General features: G+C 36.8%; 1 protein-coding gene and 1 long non-coding RNA gene across 3 annotated transcripts; one reads left to right on the top strand and one right to left on the bottom strand.

Moving 5' to 3' along the window:
* Nucleotides 1-4,902: 4,902 nt before the first annotated feature.
* LOC149520558 (uncharacterized) lies at nt 4,903-9,192 on the bottom strand. The gene is made up of 5 exons (XM_089746884.1): nt 9,130-9,192; nt 8,579-8,636; nt 5,374-5,474; nt 5,167-5,265; nt 4,903-5,067 (listed from the first exon to the last, which is right to left on the bottom strand). The coding sequence occupies exons 1-5, from the start codon at nt 9,190-9,192 to the stop codon at nt 4,903-4,905; spliced, it is 486 nt and encodes a 161-aa protein (XP_089603010.1).
* Nucleotides 9,193-9,994: 802 nt separating this feature from the next.
* Nucleotides 9,995-12,793, top strand: LOC111311302 (uncharacterized). 2 transcript variants are annotated; one of them, XR_002692622.2, is made up of 5 exons: nt 9,995-10,157; nt 10,233-10,625; nt 10,721-10,774; nt 11,520-11,818; nt 12,256-12,793. It is a non-coding gene; the product is annotated as an uncharacterized LOC111311302 (long non-coding RNA). The 2 variants fall into 2 exon arrangements; XR_016345209.1 differs by having other exon boundaries at nt 10,006-10,625.
* The last annotated feature ends 1,756 nt before the right edge of the window (nt 12,794-14,549 follow it).

Below are 14,549 nucleotides of genomic sequence, written 5' to 3'. Positions count from 1 at the left end.
ACCGAGCAAACAAATGTGAGACGTGCAACTGGAGCAAAGTCTCTTCATAGTCGATGTCATATTCTTGTTTAAATCCTTAAGCAATAAGATGAGCTTTGCAATGTTACATTGACTCATTAGATCGAGTCTTAATCTTATAAACCCATTTATAATCAATCACTGACATATCAAAAGATCGTTTAATAATATCCCAAGTATGAGTTTTTTTAAAAATATGAAGCCTTCTGCCATTGCTTGCTTATTACGGAGGACTAAAAATAGTTTCATGAAAACCCAAGTATGAGTTTTTTAGACAAATTTAAAGTAACATTAGGAGCAAGATAAGTGTAAGATATACATAGTTTTGAGGTTTCAATATTACCAATGTGGCTAGCTTTTAAGATAATCTATTTATTATTTTAATGATTGGATTATTAGGTCAGGTATATTATTTTTGAACAAAGAAGGATCAAAAGTTATATGATTTTCACAAATAGTATCAAACAACCAAACATTTCTTGATATGGTAGAAAGCATGGCAGGAATATGAAATAGAGATAAAACTTGATTGAATAAAGTTTGAAAATCAGTGGTAGAGATTGTAATGGTCTCAAAAGAAGATTTATAAGTTTTTGGTTTAGTGGTTATTACCACAACAGTCTTACCAATGCAAGGATCATAAATTCAACTACCATTATGATGATATAGCTTTATATTTTTGAACAAGATGATTACTCCTCCCATATCATGAACAAAACTTATGAAAAGTAGTGCTAGTATTTTTCTTAAGAGTAGTAGTAACAATAGTATCAGCATTATGAGTCTGACTCATACCTAATCGAGTTTCCTCAACTATCAATTCTATAAGGGTATTATCTATAGTTTGTAAGGGATGTTGGTGCAAAAGTGAAGACTTGATATTTTCAAATTCATCTCGAAGTGCCATTAAAAATTGAATAAGAGGAATTTGGTTTCAATAAGTAATAAAATTACCAACACCACTTTCATCATTGAATTTTGGCTTAGAATTCTTAAGTATGTCTTATAAATATTGTATTTTAGAATGAAAATCATCAATCGACTGACTTGGTTCTTGACGAAGGTGAGATAAAATGGTCAAAATATGATATTGGCGAGCAAGGGTAGTAGAACTGTACCATGTGTCGTGTGACAAGAAAATTCAAAGCATCTTTAGTTAGTTTAAATCGCCTAAAATGTTTATTGGTAGAAGAAATAGTGGTGTTAGTGAACTATGCAAGAATTTGATGATTTTTACTTTCTTATTTCCTAGTCAATCTACAAATTTATCATCAAATTTTTCTTCTTTCTTTTTTGATGCTTTATGTTCTCCGGTAACAACAAGCCATAATTTTATCCCCTTTAGATAACTTTGCATAGTCGTAGCCCACCGATTGTAATTATTTTCATCAAGGATAATTGAAATTGGTTCTACATTTTCTTGTTAAGTACTTGACATTAAGTTCTTGATTGAAAAAAAAAATGAAATGGATAGTGAGAAGTTATGAGTATTTATATAAAAGATAAATCTTGAAAATGAAAAAAGAAACCACAAATTTGAAGTGCAGAAGCAAAAATGAAGTTAAAAACAAAAATCAACCAAGGATGAGAATAAGCAAATATTTGATTATTCCAAGGTGATTTACCTTCAAAATGAATCATAAAATTACTCTGATACCATTATAAAGAAGAAAATAATAAAAATTTTTATTGTAATTACTTGTGTTTGGAAATGAGACTCAAATCTTATTTATACAGAGATAAAATATTATAAAATAATAAATAAAATAACTAAACTAATTTTTATAATTAGTTAAATCAATATATAATATTATCTAAATCAATATCAAATTAGATAAATTAATATATATTATTATTTAAATCAATATAAAATATTATTAAAATATTACTAGAATAATATCATTAAAATTAATTTAAAATATTATCAAAATATTACTAAAATATCATTAATAAATTAGCATAAACTAAAAAAACTAGTTATTGATAATGTTCACGGAAACAAATACTAGATAGGAAAAATACTTTTATAATATAGCAGCATTCAAAATTGACTGTTGAATATGTTGAAGGGAAAAAGGCAAATGCGTCCTTTCAAAAACAACCGAGCAAAAAGTATGAAGGCCACTTTCCACATGCATGGTGTCACGGGTTGAGACTTAAGCTTCGAACTCGAGCGGCTCCGGGACCCGAGCATTCACCCTTCCGGTATCCCAGATCAGCCTGACTGCCATGATTCACACCCTTGTGAGGTATTGTCGGCTCTGACCCCCCTGGCCTCACGGTTTTGTCCTACAAAAGGTGCCTCACAAGGTGGAAGGTGGTGTGAACCCTTTTATACCCTAGTGACCTTCCTATTATGTTCGATGTGAGATTCATGACTCTTCCTTAGGTCCGTGACATTCTCCCGCACCCAACCTCGTGACGCCCTCGTCACGAAGGCTAGCCACCCTGCCTACCTCCCTCGAGGTGCTTGACGTGGATCGAATGGTTTAGGGTTGGCTCTAATATCACGTGTCACGGGCTAAGCTTTCTCTCAGCAAGCAATAGATCGTGCGGCACTTGAATGGGTGCTCCCAACCAAGTCAGCTTTCAATAGATCGATATCTGAACAAATAACCATAAGCCATGGTTAGTCACAAGCATTCACAATAAGGCACAACATATCGAGATTAATCTCAAGCACACACACAAGAAGGCATATTCGCATCGAAAAAAAGAAAAACACATCGAGGTAACAATCGAGACATTCAATCGGGGTGAGTTTTATTATAAACGAGAATCATACATCGGGACTTCCCACCGTCACCAGGGTCAGGGGACAACCCTTGGTGGGTGGCCTAAGCTCGCATAGCAACTGGTGAGACAGCCCAACACTACGCTGCCGGCTCACCCCCCTTAAAGAGCCTTAGAGATTTTAGAGCTATGCTACCAGTAACCATTACAATGTTTGAAATGGGGACACTTTTCCTAGCACAAGGGATCTACCCGACCATGGCCCTATACATGGGTGGCTCATGGCAACCTAAGTCCCGGTCATGGCCCTATACAAGGTTGACTCATGACATCTTCCCCCACCTATTCTATCGATGTCCTCGTCGACTTGCTGGCTTGCAATTCTTCAATCTTCCTTTGAAATCTCTGAAGGTCGTGCTCTCTCTCCCAGCTGGTTTCTTCTAGTCCTAATCCCTCTCATTTCACTAAGTATTTTCGAACTAGTCTTCGAGATATCTTGGTTTTCCTGTCAGTTAAGATCTCTTCGACTCGACGCTCTGAGGGTGGCTTCATGGTGATGGCGGCTCTGGTTGGCTCCCTTCGACTAGCATCTGTATGGAAAGGTTTCAGGTTACTTACATGAAATACTGGGTGTACCTTCATCCACTTTGGTGGGTTAATTTTGTAAGAAGCATTCCCCACCTTGGAAAAAACCCTTACTGGACCTTCATATTTGCGCACCAGTCTACGATCTCTCTTTCTCAGGAACCTGGTTTGTTCAGAAACTAGTCGGACAAGAACCAAATCATCTACTCAAAATTGTTGAGCTTTACGACCCTTGTCTGCCCATTTCTTCATCCGCTTTGATGCTTTTTCCAAGTAGGCTTACGCAATCTCTATGTTTTGTTTCCACTCTTTGCTGAGATTGAAGGCTCTCGAATTCTTTTCTTCATATTGTTTCAAGGAAGTGTGAGGTAGCCTTGGTAATTATCCGGTGACCACCTCAAATGGGCTCTTGTTGATGGAAGAGCTTTTGTTAGAGTTAAAGCAGAGTTGAGCCACGTCTAATAATGAAGGCCAGTCTTTCTGATTGGCTTGAACAAAATGCCTCAAGTATTCCTCTAATAATTCGTTGAACCGTTTCGTCTGACCATCGATTTGAGGGTGATAGCTTGAAGAGATGTTGAGTTGGGACCCCAATATCTTGAAAAGTTCTCTCCAGAAGGACCCCGTAAATCTCAGATCTCGATCGCTGACAATGTTTTGAGGGAGGCCCCAGTATTTGACCACATGTTTAAACAATAGTCGAGCTGTGTCTTCCGCAGTGCAATACTTGTGAGTGGGAATGAATGTGGCATACTTAGAGAACCGATCAATTACTACCAAAATAGCCCTAAGGTCAGCAACCTTGGGTAGGCTCGAAATGAAATCGAGGGAGATGCTTTCTCACGGTCTGGTGGGTACTGGTAGTGGTTCAAGCATGCCTGCAGGTTTCCTCATTTCAACCTTGTTTTGTTGACAAATGAGGCAAGTCTTCGTGTAATCCATCACATCTTGTCGCATGTGAGGCCAATAGTATCCCTGTTTCAATAACGCCAAAGTACGTTGCCAACCCGAGTGTCCCGACCATGGGGTGTCATGACATTTCCTCATTAGCATCTGTCTCAGACCTTCTGCTCTTGGCACAAACACTCGAGGTCTCTTGGTCCATAGGACCTCATTTTCTTGCCAGAAGTACTTGGACTTCCCTTCGTCCACTAGCTTTAGGATGGCACAAGCTTATGGGTCATTCCCTAAGTGATCTCTAATCAACTTATGAATGTCTGTAGTGGCTCTACTAGCCACCATTAGGGTAATTCTTCTAAGGGCCACTAGATCTGCTCGCATGCTCAATGCATCGGCCACTTAATTGGTTTTTTCCTCAGTGTGCTCAAAACAAAAGTCAAATTCCGTTAAAAGTTCTTGCCACCTAGCTTGTTTTGCCGTAAGCCTTGGTTGGGTGAGAAAATGGTTAACGGCCGTATTGTCTGTCTTCACGATAAAGTGTGAACCCAACAAGTAATGTCGCCAAGCCCTCAAGCAATGAACCACCGCCAAGAGTTCTTTTTCCTGGGCCGTATATTTCCTTTCAGCTTCACTTAGCTTCTTACTTTCAAATGCTACCGGATGATGTTATTGCAAAAGCACTCCTCCAATAGTAAAATCAGAGGCATCCATCTGAACTTCAAAGGACTTTTTAATATCAGAGAGAGCTAAGATGGGATCCTTCATAATAGCATTCTTTAATCTCTCGAAGGCTTCTTGGCACTCACTCGTCCAACACCATTTACGCTTCTTCTTCAATAGTTCCGTGAGGGCCGTGGTCTTGCGAGAGTATCCTTCCACAAACCTTCTATAGTAGTTGGCTAGTCTAAAAAATGAGCGAAGTTCACTAACGTTCTTCAGGGTTGTCCACTCCTTGATGGCTCTAACATTTTCTATGTCCATTCGAATGTGGCCATATTCGACAATATGACCAAAAAAATGGATTTGGGTCTGAGCAAATGCACACTTCTCCCTTTTTACGTATAACTGGTGGCCATGTAATCTTTGAAGTACCTGACGTAGGTGCTCTTGATGCTCTTCCAAGGTGGAGTTATATACCACTATATCATCTAAATAGATGACTACAAATTTGTCTAAGTAGTCGTGAAACACCTGATTCATCAATGTACAACAAATTTGTCTAAGTAGTCGTGAAACACCTGATTCATCAATGTACAAAATGTGACAGGAGTATTGGTCAGTCCAAAAGGCATAACAAGAAATTCAAATGCACCATACCATGTCACACAAGTGGTCTTTGGCTCATCTCCCTCAACGATTCTGACTTGATGGTAGCCAGATCTCAAGTCCAATTTGGAGAAGTACTTGGCTCGGCTCAGTTGATCAAACAGGTCTGCTATAAGGGGAATGGGATATTTGTTTCTTACGGTGACTTTGTTCAGGGCCCTGTAGTCAACACATAATCGCAAACTTCCGTCGTGCTTCTTTTGAAATAACACTGGTGCTCCGAAAGAAGCCTTTGATGGTCTGATGAACCCGGCTTGTAGCAGCTCATCTAACTGCTTTCTTAGTTCGGCCAACTCTGGTGGGGCCATACGGTAGGGCACTTTAGCAAGGGGTTTCACTCCTAGGATGAGCTCAATTTCATGGTCCACTGCTCGTCGAGGGGGTAGAACTTTAGGCAACATCTCTGGCATCACCTCTTCGAATTCTTCCAACACTTTTCTCACACCATCAGGTATTGGTTCTACTTTCGACCCTTCTTTGTAAATTGACACCGCCACAAAAGAAGGTTCTCTTCTCTTTACCCCTTTCTTGAACTACAAAGTTGAAATCATTTTCTTCCCACTCTTTGGTAAAATATTAGCTGGCACCACATATGGGTGTTCCCCTAAGAACAACAAGCAGCTAGCGGCAAGGATAGGGATGATCTGAGCCAACATCATGAAGTCCAATCCGAGGACAACATCAAAGTCATCCATGGGGGAAACTGTAAAGTCTACCTTCCCTTCCCATGGCCCCAATCGGGTTGTCACACTTTTAGAGCTTCCACTGATCGCAAAGGCTGGTGAATTGACCGCTTTCATTCATCCACAGTCTTTACTAATCTGAAGACCACACCTTTTTGCTTCTTCTGGTGTGATGAAAGTGTCGGTTACACCCGTATCCACCATGGCCTTGGTGGCTTTCTCATTGATTGTTAAGTTCACGTACATCAAGCCTCTACTTTACTCTTTCTTTATAGTGTTCAATTGGGTGCGGAGGGCATTGAGGAACCTTATTGAACCCATCATGACTGGCTCTTCTTCAACTTCTTCAACGCTCTCTAGCACTTTTACGGACTCTTGAGATGAGGTCCTTAAGGCATTAAGGGCTCCCCGGTGCGGGCATTCAGCCACTCGATGCGGCCCCTTGCAAAGAAAGTAAGCTAGCGGTTGCCTAGGCTTGAAAATCCCTGCGTTGCTTGTCTTGGGCTGGGTGCTATCTCGCCCAAAGGACCTCCTGTCTGATCCCCCACTGAAGGGTCAGTCCAATCTAGTCATCTTTCCCCCACTCCCAAAGTTAAAGCTACTGCTAGTTGATGGAGAATTTTTCCATTTTGAGGAGCCATCATTGTAATCATGAAGACGTTCAGCTGCAGCCATGGCCGTGGCCACATCTTGCACTTTCTGCCTTTGTAGTTCTGTCCTCGCCCAAGGCTTGAGGCCCTCAAGAAAATAGAACATCTTGTCCTTTTCGAACATGTCCCGAATATCCAGCATCAGGGTAGAAAAGTTCCTTACGAACTCTCGCACCGTTTCGGTTTGCACCAACTCTCGAAGTCTCCTTTGAGCCATGTACTCCACATTCTCCGAAAAAAATTAGTTTTTCAATTCTCGCTTCAGATCCGTCCAAGTCTTAATCAGGCACTCGTCATCGACAAACTTGGAGCACCACCACAGCTTGGCATCCCCTACGAGGTACATCGATGCCATTGTCACCTTGTCTTCCTCTGAACTTGTGTGTACAGCTCGAAAGTATTATTCCATGTCAAACAAAAAATTTTCAAGTTCCTTAGCATCCCTTGCCCCCTCATAGCATCGAGACTTCGACACCTTAGGCCTTTGTCCCCTGTCCATCGAACTCAAACTTGATCTGGCCACAGCCATTTGTAAGATGCTCACCTGTGCTCTGAGCTCCTCAAACTCCTTTTGAAGAATGTTCATGGCATCTCTAGCCTCTTCACTCACATTGTGGAGAGTATCGGACAACTCCCGCTGGGTTGTCTCGATCTCCCTCACTCGGTCTTTCATCACCATATGAGTTTTCATTGCGGCCACCGCGGCCTCAAGTTCCTCAATTCTCTATTGATGATCCGGTCCACCACTTATGGCCATCTCATTCATTTTCTCTAGCACTTCTCAACCGTGCTCTGATACCACTTGTCACGGGTCGAAACTTAAGTTTCGAACCCGCGCGGCTCCGGGACCTGGGCATTCACCCTTCTGGTGTCCCAGATCAGCCTGACTGCCACTGTTCACACCTTTGTGAGGTATTATCCGCTCTGACCCCCCTGACCTCACGGTTTTGTCCTACAAAAGGCACATCACAAGGCGGAGGTGGTGTGAATCCTTTTATACCCTAGTGACCTTTTTATTATGTTCGATGTGAGATTCATGACTCTTCCTTAGGTCCGTAACACATGGCCTGGCTATCTAAATGTGGGTAGGAGTCGTGGTCCAACAGCACTCATCATCATTGATATTGCCTACTTCGCCTGCAGTCGTTAATTTCTACAACACATGTTGTCTGTGCAATAAACATGAAGGGAGGCTTTGATTTTCTTTTGTCAAAAAAGGACTTACATTCTCATTTCCTTCTTTTGCACTGTGACAAAAATTAAGGTTTTGGAAAATTTATTACTTACTTTAATGATTACATCGTGAAGTTTAATGTTAATCATAACCTGTTTAGAGGTAAACAAAATCTTAAAATTTTAAAATTTTAGATTCAAATTTTATTATGCAAGAATTTAATTATTTAATTAATTATTTAATGATTAATTAATAATTTTCTCTTTCAAATATGAACTAATTATATATAAATCTTTAAATAATATTATATGATAGAAATAGCAATGGTTGAATGTTGGTAAGTTTTATTTTCATGTAAAACAACAATTAAAGGAATTACTCGATTCAACCCTTATTAAATTTTTTATTAATAGATACATATATTTGGATTAATTTTTTTTTTTTTAAATGAAGACATTTATAATTGCAAGCGGGCATCAATATATTTGTCTAACCTTAATTGATAAAACAGGAAGAGAAATCATCCTTCATCCTCTTGATTGTAAGTTGGATTTGAGAAAAAGAATTCTAACACGTTTTTGTGAACCAAATGTTGTTCTCTCAATAACGCATAAAATGTTTAATTTTCTATAATAATTACACACAAAATCATTGTTGTCAGTGGTGTCAAATTAACTTTTGACTAGAATCTTTTGAATTCAAACAATCCTATACAATTCAACGGTTTCCAAAACTTTATCCGGTCACCAGTCTTGTCTATACACGTGATGATTGATTAGTTTCTTCTATTAAAATTTAATATTTAAAAAAAAAAGATGAATTTCTTCAAATGTAAATGAAATTTATAAGGGATATGGCATTTGAATCCCTTCCCTCAATTGTCCTGTGGCCAAAAAAGATTAATTATCCTTTTTGTTTTCTTTTGCGATCGGACGTCAAGTCTGTCTACGTACCAATGGGAACCAATGCCCGTAGTCAGTCTAACTACCAATTAAGGGTACTTTTGTCATTAAAAAAAAACAGTGTAAAAAATTATTGGTTTTTGAGTTTTGGCTAATACTTCAATTTGACAGCTATTAGTGCGTGAGAAATCTTTGAATAAAAGCATTGCCGACTTCGACATCATTATTATTATTATTTTAAAAAAAAAAATTTGAGATTGAAAAATTATTTAAAATTTTAAATTAAATTAAAATATATTATATTTAATAATTTAAAATAAATAATTATAAATTATGTATTTAAAATAATATTAATAAAATTAAAATTTGTTAATATAAATTTAATCGATTAAATTAATTACTTATGGATAACTTCGGCATCATTGCCGCTAATGCCCAAACTAACGAAGGTAAAGGTCTCTGCTCTGTCTTGATTATCGTATTTAGGTAATTGTTCTATCTTTCACGAGGTTCCTTTGTTTTGTTTGTTTGTAGTGTTTTTTTGACTTTCTTTTTCTCTCTTTTCAATTTCAAATATAACGATGAAATAATGTTAATAGTCAAAAAAAGCTTTTATTTTAATTCGTCGAGTTCCTGGAAACCGAAAGGGTTCTCGCATTGCTGCTGCTCTCAATCCCAATGATGCCTCACCAATTTTAATATTTAATAACACTGATAATGTTAAGTGATGAACACTGTTAATTAATCACAAAATGAAATCTTAAGTAAAATTAAAAATAATTTGGTTTTTAAAATAAATTGCTTTTAATAATTAATTAAACTTAAATAATTTATTCTTTCAAAAAATTTCATTAATATTTATTTTTATGTACATGATTATTTTTAATTTAACTTATAGTATCAATGTACTGTTTATGATAATTTATAATATTTATACATTCACTGTAAAAAATATTAACTCATTTTTTTAGGTATATAAAAGATTAAGGCTTAAGAGAAATTTTAAAAAAATGAAATTTGCAAGTGTTAAAAATAAACCCAACCTTACCAAAAACCACCTCCTAAAAATGGTGGATAAACTTTGGACTAAGTCCCCGGTTCAATATGAACTGATACTTTTAATTTAGTTAACCATGTTGAAAGATAAAACCCAAGTATCAAAGGTTCTGTTAACTGCATGAACATGGTCAGCAGGGTGTTTGGGTTTTGTGAGACAAAATTTGATTCTAGGTCTGAATTTGGGCTTCGTTATTCTTCACAGGCCCAAGGTGGTGTCCCAGATTGTGAATGCTAAACCAGGAAAGAGTAACTTCCTGCATGTTGGTTCATCTGTTCTGAAATATGTTTGTTTTGTTCCTGACATATTTTCCTTGATGAAAATTGGTTTATTTTTATATCTACTATGTTGTGCATTTCAGGAATATTTTCTTTATCAGCAAACAGAAAATAATATAAACCTAATATTAAGCTTTATTTTTCTACTTGTAGCCTGAAGACTCCGAATGGGATGAGTTTGGGAATGATTTGTATTCAATCCCTGAAACGCTGCTAGTGCAGTCGAGAAATCCGTATCCTGACGCTCCTCCTGCTAATAAAGTGATGAGGACAGCAAAATTAAGGCTTTAATTGATACTCCTGCGTTGGACTGACGGTGGTGAGATGACTGCTATTTTCTTTTCTTCTCTTTTTGTTTGTATTGATGCAATTTTCATTCTTAAAGGTTTTAATTATTTTGAATTTGCTGCGCAGGTTTGGATGGCTTTGGAAGGGGTATGGCTGGAAGGATGGGTGGGCGTGATTTTGGTGATTTTCTTATGCCCTTTTTCTTTCTATTTGCAATAGTTTGAACTTTGTGGTAATCATGGATAACATATGTTGCTGGAGCCTAGAAGTAATGTTCCTCTTTAAGCATTTTGTTTTAAGGGCACTTGACATAATCTCTTACTAGAGAAGTCTAGAAAGGATATGAAGTCTGTTAGATGGCTGTATTTGAACGAATACAACTATCTGTAGCTGGCAATTTAGGTGCTGTGACTTTGAGGTATCTGAGGGCATTTCCCCGCTAATCCCAATTGAATTAAAAATTGATAGTTCAAAACCTCTGTATCCTAAGCTCTGTTTGCTCATATTAGGAATCTTCCCTCTTTTTCTCTTCACCGGGGACAACCCTTGTTCTATGATTTCATTGATCATTATCATTAGAAGTGTATGTTGTCTAGTTTCTTGAATGGGATTTGCTTTGCTAGTTCAAGTAATACACTAGTTTCTTTGAAGAATATGAATCATTGAAGGTTAGAATTTAGAAGTGATTAAGTCGATCTTGATTCATATTATTAGAAATACAGAAAGCTATAATGCAGAAAGTGATAAAAAGACACAAGCTAAAGTACTTAATTGAAAGGGAATTCCATGTAAGAAACGTGGAATATGAGATGTTGAGGCAGGTTTTGACAATTTGATGGGGTGGCAAATGGCCAGTTTGAAGTTGGTTTCGATGTTTACACGCAATCTGCCATGCAAATTGATAAGTCAAGTCTTTCAAATTTAGATATGGAGTCCGCTTGGTGTCCACAGCCAAAAATTCTGTCTCCTAGCTACTACAACTGCTGTACTGAAGGGAGAACAGAATCTTGTACGTATCTTCTAAGGAAGAAACCCCTAATGTGAAGGACAAAGCTAATGAGGTTAAAGTAGCTATTCCCCCACATTTGGCGTTGGAGAAAGTAAAGATTGCTAAACTAGCTGATGCATCTGAGGCGGTCAGTCAGTGTGAAGGAGCCTACATCACAAAGGAGTGCCCCCTTGCAGAGGAAGAAGTGCAATAGAAGGTGGCTTCTGGAGAGGCAGGTAATAATAATTTGTTTTTCAATTTATCGATTATGTTATGTTGATTGGGTGAGGTCAAAAGACAACCTTTAAGAACATTGGGACTGATCTCCTAATGGAAGTTGTGAGATTTAGGTTTCAAACCTAGGTGGAAAATGCTGGAGTGGGGCCATCTCATTCCATGTCAGCCTAAGCACCATTCCAGTTCTTGAAAGATTGCGGCTGGGATATATTTCTTGTGTCATTTTCTTTAAGTATTTTTTCCAGTGTGTCTATTAATAAGTTCATACATTCTTAAGGCATTAAACTTTTATGTCATCTTCTTTCCTATTCCATCTTGCACCCATAGTTGAATGGATGTTGGGTATGTGTGTGTATTCTGGAGAGAGTAAGTTGTATTATTTCTTTAGTGAAAAACAAGGAAATAAATGGTTTAATTTTGATTTTCGATTATGCAGGGAAGAAAAGGAAAAGGAAGAAGGTTCATTTGACAGCTAATGGTAGGTCCGCAGCCCCCTTTTTCCTGTTTGTTTGATAGTGCAAACTACATGTGAGTTTTATGAATCACGAGGAATGTTCTCTAACCGGAATCTTTTTGCTCTCTAAACTACATCTCAATGGGTCCCTCTGCCCCATAAGCTTTACTGGACTGGTATGCATTCTGGGATGGATGGGTTTTTGTGTCCTTATGCTGGTCCAATGCCCTACATGGGGGGTTATAGACTACGTCCATTAGACATGCCATTTGGAGGTGTCAGGCCTCCAGATCCTGTGGGTCAGTGATTGATATAAAAGGAGGAGGCAACTGCCCCCGTTGAACTGCTAAAATTTTTTGAATATTAACGGTAACTAGTATTATGCCTGCTGAAATAATGATAAATCATTTTTATCATTATTTTTATGATATATAGATAATGCCATATTGAAATATGATAAATCTACTGAATTTTCTGGTGAAAAAAAGAAAAAGTAAAGCATGAGGTTATTGCAAGTCAATGATACCCTTCCAAATTCTTTTAGTTTTCCTTGTATGTGGAAATTTCCCAACAAATTCCTTGTTCTGACAATGATGGCAATTTTTTATGCTAACCAAGTTGAAGTAGAAAATGCAATATCATGATGAAGCAGATAACACAAAATGATCTCCCTAGTGATGCATGCATGAAAATTCAACTTTTTTAGACTGATGTAATACAATAATAAATCAGATGGTTAACAGTGTGGAAGCAGACAAGCAGCTATTAAAGGTACGTTTTTAATGTTAAAATATAGATAAATATTATTGGGACATACTAAGTTTCTGTCTTCGACATTTTCCATTGGATCCTTGAACACGAAACCCCCTAAGTTACGCTCTAACTTTATCTATATATATATATATATATATATATATGTAAGGCTTGATCACTGTCCCATGCAAGTTGCTGCTTTTATAGTTGGGTGCTGAATGGTTTTTGATGTTAGCCAAAATCATGGGAAGGTGACAACAACAAAAAAAATGATCTGTTCATACAGAAGTGTATGTTACACCTCCAATTTGCCCGAATAACTTTGAATGATACAGCACTTGATTAATTGAGGAAATGCTTATTTCTTTGAAAAAAAAAAAAAGGAAAATTTGATGGTTTGTTGCAGTGACCAAGCAGCTCAAGTCGATCAAGCAGCTCATATTTGACACAAATAAACAAGTAATCTCAATGTTTTGCAAGAAAGGCAAGTTAAGATAAAATTGCAAAAAAAAAAAAAAAAACCCACTAAGCCTATATTTGACGCCATCTTGATGGATGATCTTCAAGACTTTAGCATCAATAGCTAGATATTATTCCTCAGGAGCAATAACCAACAAATTAACCTCTGCAATTGATCTCAATTCTCAACCATTTTCTAATAAAAGAAAATAGTATTGTTTAATCCTAGGCCACGCCAAGTAGCTAGCTAAAATCAAAGAAAGCTACATGAGTTGATTTTTTTTCTTCTTATTTTAGTCTATATATGGTTGCCGGAGACATGGGTAGCAATTCATGAAATATATATTGAAAGAATAAATGACAATCACTCAGAATATAAGTAATACTAACAGTAGTAACCATTACAAGCAGCTGGAGTTTGTACTTGGTGAAGTTCATTCCAAGTCAAAAGCTATTCTTACAAGCAACATACTGAATCTTGTCTATGAATCGAAGATTTAGATCTCTATTGATATTTGTAATCATTTTTAAACTGTAATATTTTCTCTTATTTCTATACTATTACTTCCTTTGGATAAAATATTTCGTCTCTTTCTAAATACTAATAACATTTTGGTGACAGTTAATAATGTACAAACGTCAAAATTATGTAGGCTATGTTTAACAATTTGAAAAGAAAATTGTTTGCTTTTTTTGTTATATAGAAATAAGGTGCTTCGATATGGAAATATCTCTTACATTTTCTCAAATATGGCTGAAACTTTTGAAATTAAAACTTGATTTTTCTGTACATTTACTGAAGATTGGAGATGGGGCAATAAGATAAAAATTGAAGTAATATTATTTTAACATGTCAGAAATGGCAAATAGCTATACCCATAAGAAACTATACATAAAATGTTAATGATAATACTAAACCATACATAATAAAGAATGCATGAGTTGGTAGTTAGCATAATGCAAATTGACGTTATTTTTGAGAGACTAAAAATGATAGATTTATTCAACAAAGAATTTTCTGATATATATATATATATATATATATATAGTTTTATGATCAGAAG

Source organism: Durio zibethinus, chromosome 1, assembly GCF_047325235.1.
Source record: "Durio zibethinus cultivar Kanyao isolate XHJ-2024 chromosome 1, ASM4732523v1, whole genome shotgun sequence".
NCBI lineage: Eukaryota > Viridiplantae > Streptophyta > Magnoliopsida > Malvales > Malvaceae > Durio > Durio zibethinus.
Note: the sequence above shows the minus strand (reverse complement) of the source record. Positions and strands in the feature narration are given on the sequence as shown.